At 36.1% G+C, this 6,831-nt stretch overlaps 1 protein-coding gene across 5 annotated transcripts in view; it reads right to left on the bottom strand.

Moving 5' to 3' along the window:
• Positions 1 to 6,831, bottom strand: part of ATP7A (ATPase copper transporting alpha) — a 150,456-nt gene that overhangs the window by 40,585 nt on the left and 103,040 nt on the right. For all 5 annotated transcript variants that reach the window (XM_024129492.3, XM_055081746.1, XM_055081745.1 and 2 more), the window contains one exon: positions 1,771 to 1,934. In XM_024129492.3, the coding sequence (XP_023985260.1) occupies positions 1,771 to 1,934 (164 nt within the window). The remainder of the gene's footprint in view (positions 1 to 1,770; positions 1,935 to 6,831) is intronic.

The following is a 6,831-nucleotide window of genomic DNA, read 5'->3' as shown; positions in this document are numbered from 1 at the left end:
CGCTGGGCCTGCGCGTCCGGAGCCTGTGCTCCGCAATGGGAGAGGCCGCAGCAGAGGGAGGCCCGCATACCACAAAAAAAAAAAAAAAAAAAAAAAGAAAGATCTCAAATAAATAACCTAACTTTCTACCTTAAGACACTAGAAAAAGTAAAACAAACTAAACCTAAAGCAAACAGATGGAAGGAAATAACAAAGATTAGAGTGAAAATTAACAAAAGAGAGAATAGAGAAAATCAACAAAACCAAAAGTTGGTTACTTGAAAAGACTGATAAAATTGACAAACTTTTGGCTGGAGTGATGAAGGAAAAAAAAAAAGACTCAAATGATTAATATCAAGAATGAGGACTGACTGCTAATAGGTAAGGGGTTTCTTTTTTGGGGTGATGAAAATGTTTTGAAATTTGATAGTGGTGATTAGTTGTACAACTCTGAGAATATACTAAAAACCACTGAATTGTACACTTTAAAAGGGTGAGTTTTATGGTATGTAAACTATATTTCAATAAAGTTATTAATTTTTTGAAGTCTTTAAAAAGTACAAACCAACCCATTGTTTTTAATAGCTGCTTAGTATCCCATGGTATGCATGTATGTATCAGTCTCCAATGACCGACATTTAGTTTGTTTCCTATCTTTTGCTATTATAAAAATACTATAATGAACATCTTTGCACACATATCATTTCATACATATCCAAAAATGTCTGCTGGATAATTTCCTACAAGCGGAGCTTCTGAGGCAAAAGCTATGTGCAATTTTACTTTTGATAGATATTGCCAAATTCTTCTGTTGAGTCCTTATCTCAACTGACATTCCACCAGCAATATATGAGAGATCAAACACAGTGTTAACAAAATTGCTTTTTATCTTTACCAATCTCACAGGTGGAAAATGGCATTTCAGTGCAGTTTTAATTTGCTTTACTCTTATTAAAAGTGACATCGAACATTTTTTCATTTAAAGAGGTACTGTTTTGGCTTTTCTGTGAACTGTCAGTTCATATCCTTTACCATCTTTCTTTTGGGTTGATGGCTCTTATTGCTTTACAACACTTCTTCATATTTTAAGGAAATTAACCTTCATTTATGATATGAATTACAATTATTTTACTTGCCTTTTGACTTTGTTTATGGTGTTTTTCTCCCAAGAAGAAATTTTTATGTACCTGAAGTTATCAACCTTGTCTTTTATGGATTTTGTATGATATTTAGAAAGACTCTTCCTACACTAATATTATTTTTTAAATGAGAGATTGGATGTTAACACTGGGAAAAGCTAGGTAGAGGCTACAGGGAAATCCTCTGTACTATTTTTGCAATTTCTTTGTGAGTTTAAAATTATTTCCACAATGGACTGATGTATGATAAAACAAATATAGTAAAATGTTAATTGTAGAATCTATGCAGTGTGTATAAGAATGTTCAACTGTACAATTCTTTTGACTTTCCTGATGTCTGAAATTAAAAATAGAATATTGAAAAAAGCTCCAAATATTTCTTCCAGTAATTTCATGTAGGAATCACACTATATTTTAAAAGTTGATTTTCATTTATTCATTCAAACCCAATTCTGTTTATTGGTTCTTAATAGAGATGATTATCTTTTACATTCTATGCTTGAAGGCCACCATTGTCATATCTTTCCAGTTTCCTTAATTTTCATTTTATGTTTTATTGTCCCAACATTTTAATTATCTTTCAAACTCTTTTCTGAATTCTTGCCAAGTTTTTCCTGCAAATTCTATTAACCACACAAAACGTCTTACTTACAACAAGTTCCAAAACACCATCCCCTTCATCAGCATTTTCTATCACAGTGGCTCCAAATCCAAGCTCTCGGATTAACTCGGCTATCATCGGGGGTTGTATGACAGCAGGGTTATATCTTACTTCTGCCTTCCCAGCCATCAGAGCCACAAGTACAGAATATATTCCTAGGAATATTGATAAGAAAAACAATTCAGATAACATTTCTCATAAAAATAATAATCTTATAATAGTTTTTTTTCATTTAACTGTGAAAGGATTAAGTGAATCTGGAGAAATTTATTTCTTAACTCTTATACAGTCTTGAACCCAAATCAAATAAAACTATTTGAAAAGAAGGTCTCATTTTTAAAAACTTTTTAGTATGGAAATTTTCAAATACACACACACACAAAAGAGAAAACAACATAATAAACTTGATGTACCCATCTCTCAGCTTCAATAATTATCAATAACACTGGGCTGCTATTGTTTCATATATATTCCTACCCACTCACTCCCTGCCCTTTACCCTGATTATTATGAAGCAAATCCCAGATATTGTATCATATGTAAATATTTAAATACATATCGCTAAAAGATGACTCTTTTCTTTAAAAAAGAACCATAATACCATTATCAAACCTAAAATAATTCCACAAAATCATCAAATATCCAGGCAATGTTCACATTTCCACAACTGTCTTACAACTGTTTAACACTGTTTGTTTGTTTGCTTGAATTGGGATCCAAATAATGCCCATGAATTATAATCGATTGAGACCTTATCATGTAAATATAAAGTATTTTTAGAAACTCATAAGACAGAGTCCTAGAGAAAGGTACTCGTGTACTTAGGAAATGACTGCAGTTGTAGCAAAGAACCCAAGAATATACCAACATACACATTACAATATTGCCAAATAACAGTAATTTCTTTCTCAAGTTTTATTGTCTGACACACACTAATCTAAAATGCTCTTATTCCTAAGGAAAAAAAAAGTGCCACACAACTTAACAAAAAAGTTCATTTTATGGCAGTCATGCTGTTCTCTGGTGTAAGCATTTTGTTAACAACATCCCACTTCTCTAGGCCAGCTACTGCTGTCACTGCCAGGAAGAAAATTAATAACATGAAACAGAAACGGCAGTTCTTTCTAGGAATCAGCAGCACTTGGTGGCTACCTGTCAGGGAATAGGGATCAACAGCCCATAGGTTAGCTCTGGGTTTTGACAAAAAGAAAAAAATATCCAAATATTAATTTAATAATAGTTTTTAATAAGAAGAAAAAAAATAAGAAGAAAAAGTATCTAACATAATCTAAGTTTTCTGTATAAAAGTGGTTAAAAAATAAAATAAAATACTATTATTTTCTTTGGAAAAACATAATGGTTACACACTGGGTTTTGTGGGTACCAAATAATTCAGAATATCAGAACACAGGAAAGTATTAGTAATAAGAGAAGGGTATAGAGAAAGTAGGAAAAAAATCTTCTTGCTTCAGTTGAATGTAATCTACAGCCAAAGAGAAAGAGAAAATCTGGTTTTTCAAGTTTCAAAAACATGTTCCATACTTATATAAATTACGGACAATTTTTAAAATTCTTACTTCAAAATATAATTAGAACTCTATCAATTCATTTTTAAAAATATAATGCAGATGAAACTGAGGGAAGACCAGTGCCACTTAATTAAAAAAACAAAAGTGAATGTAGTGACCCCAGCTAGGGCAATGGTATGCCTAACTGGGTTAGGAGGAAGTAAAGGGGTAGTAGAAGGTAACTGGAAGCATCAGCTTAATGGATTAAAAAAGAAAAAAGATCTGTAACTGTAATTTGTAACAGGCATTGCCTGTCTCATGAGAAAGGCTATTTCTGAACTGCCCCAAAAGAGTTTGTTCTAAAATTAAACAGACCCCTTGAAAACTTCTTTTTGCTTTCATTTGCTTGCAACTTCCCTCCTGTTCTTTTTTAATCACTCAAAGTGTAATTTAGCCCTGACTGCATTCTAATTAGATATAATGAGGCTGAAATGAAGGACGCAGGAAGGACAGAATGCAAACAAGATAATATTGAACTGAAGATGGCTCTAGTGTATAACATACATTTTGTTACAATAATGTGCTGGCCTTTACATATAAGGTGATTCTACTGGCTACAGAATTGCATTATTACTGTATATACTTTGAGTTATTTCCCCAATAGGGGAGATAAGCTTATAATAATCATATTTATTCAGCCCTTCTGACTAACAGCATGTATCATTAAGATATCTTGGGTGAGGGCTGCTTGAGTACCAAACCTATGACTCAGGCTCATTAAACATACTCACATATCTTTATGGTTAACAAATCTACTATGCATACTGCGAAGTCCATTACTGTGAGTGCAAAATTATAAGCTAAAACGTGTAAGTGTGACTGATTAAAAAACTATAATGTAGAATGGCTTGAAGATGGTGGACGAGAAGGACGTGCACTCACTCCCTCTTGCAAAAGCACCAGAATCACAACTAACTGCTGAACAATCATGGACAGGAAGACACGGGAACTCACCAAAAAGATACACCACATCCAAAGACAAAGAAGAAGCCACAATGAGACGGTAGGAGGGGAGCAATCACAATAAAATCAAATCCCATAACTGCTGGGTGGGTGACTCACAAACTGGAGAATACTTAGACCACAGAAGTCCACCCACTGGAGTGAAGGTTCTGAGCCCCAAGTCAGGCTTCCCAACCTGGGGGTCCGGCAACGGGAGGATGAAGTCCTGGAGAATCATTCTTTGAAGGCTGGTGGGATTGATTGCAGGACTTCGACAGGACTGGGGGAAACAGAGACTCCACCCTTGGAGGGCACACACAACGTAGTGTGTGCATTGGGACCCAGGGGAAGGTGCAGCGACCCCATAGGAGACTGAACCAGACCTATCTGCTACTGTTGAAGGGTCTCCTGCAGAGGCAGGGGGTGGCTGTATCTCACAATGAGGACAAGGACACTGGCAGCAGAAGTTCTGGGATGTGCTGCTTGGCGTGAGGCCTCCCAGAGTCCACCATTACTCCCACCAAAGAGCCGGGTAGGCTTGAGGGTTGGGTTGCCTCAGGCCAAACAACCAACAGGGAGGGAACACAGCCCCACCCATTAGCAGACAAGGGAATTAAAGTTTTACTGAGCTCTGCCCACCAGAGCAACACCCAGCTCTAACCACCACCACTCCCTCCCATCAGGAAACTTGCTCAAGACTCTTAGACAGCCTGGTCCACCAGAGGGCAGACAACAGAAGCAAGAAGAACCACAATCCTGCAGCCTGTGGAACAAAAACCACATTGACAGAAAGATAGACAAGATGAAAAGGCAGAGGACTATGTACCAGATGAAGGAACAAGATAAAACCCCAGAAAAACAACTAAATGAAGTGGAGATAGGCAACCTTCCAGAAAAAGAATTCAGAATAATGATAGTGAAGATGATCCAGTATCTTGGAAAAAGAATGGAGGCACAGATCGAGAAGACGCAAGAAATGTTTAACGAACACCTAGAAGAATTAAAGAACAAACAAACATGAATACAATAACTGAAATGAAAATTACACTAGAAGGAATCAATAGCAGAATAACTGAGGCAGAAGAACAGATAACTGACCTGGAGGACAAAATGATGGAAATCACTGCCGTGGAACAGAATAAAGAAAAAAGAATGAAAAGAAATGAAGACAGCCTACGAGACCTCTGGGACAACATTAAACGCAACAACATTTGCATTATAGGGGTCCCAGAAGGAGAAGAGAGAAAGGACCCAAGAAAATATTTGAAGAGATTATAGTCAAAAACATTCCTAAAATGGGAAAGGAAATAGCCAACCAAGTCCAGGAAGTACAGAGAGTCCCATATAGGATAAACCCAAAGAGAAACACACCGAGACACATAGTAATCAAACTATCAAAAATTAAAGACAAACAAAAATTATTGAAAGCAGCAAGGGGAAAACAACAAATAACATACAAGGGAACTCCCATAAGGTTAACAGCTGATTTCTCAGCAAAAACTCTACAAGCCAGAAGGGAGTAGCATGATACACTTAAAGTGATGAAAGGGAAAAACCTACAACCAAGATGACTCTACCCAGCAAGGATCTCATTCAGATTTGATGGAGAAAGCAAAAGCTTTACAGACAAGCAAAAGCTAAGAGAATTCAGCACCACCAAACCAGCTCTACAACAAATGCTAAAGGAACTTCTCTAAGTGGGAAACACAAGAGAAGAAAAGGACCTACAAAAACAAACCCAAAACGATTAAGAAAATGGTAATAGGAACATACACATTGATAATTACCTTAAAAGTGAATGGATTACATTCTCCAACCAAAAGACACAGGCTCATTGAATGGATACAAAAACAAGACCCATTTATATGCTGTCTACAAGAGACCCACTTCAGACCTAGGGACACATACAAACTGAAAGTGAGGGGATGGAGAAAGATATTCCATGCAAATGGAAATCAAAAGAAAGCTCGAGTAGCAATACTCATATCAGATAAAATAGACTTTAAAGTAAAGAAATGTTACAAGAGACAAGGAAGGACGCTACATAATGATCAAGGGATCAATCCAAGAAGAAGATATGAGAATTATAAATATATATGCATCCAACATAGGAGCACCTCAATACATAAGGCAACTGCCAACAGCCGAAAAAGAGGAAATTGACAGTAACACACTAATAGTGGGGGACTTTAACACCTCACTTACACCAATGGACAGATCATCGAAACAGAAAATTAATAAGGAAACAGAAACTTTAAATGACACAATAGACCAGATACATTAATTGATATTTATAGGACATTCCATCCAAAAACAGCAGATTACACTTTCTTCTCAAGTGCACATGGAACATTCTCCAGGGTTGATCACATCTTGGGTCACGAATCAAGCCTCAGTAAATTTAAGAAAACTGAAATCATATCAAGCATCTTTTCTGACCACAACCCTATGAGATTAGAAATGATTCACAGGGAAAAAAAACGTAAAAAATACAAACACATGGAGGCTAAACAATACATTACTAAGAGATCAATGGAGAAAT

Source organism: Physeter macrocephalus, chromosome 21 (assembly GCF_002837175.3).
Source record: "Physeter macrocephalus isolate SW-GA chromosome 21, ASM283717v5, whole genome shotgun sequence".
NCBI lineage: Eukaryota > Metazoa > Chordata > Mammalia > Artiodactyla > Physeteridae > Physeter > Physeter macrocephalus.
This window is presented reverse-complemented; position numbering and strand designations above follow the sequence as displayed.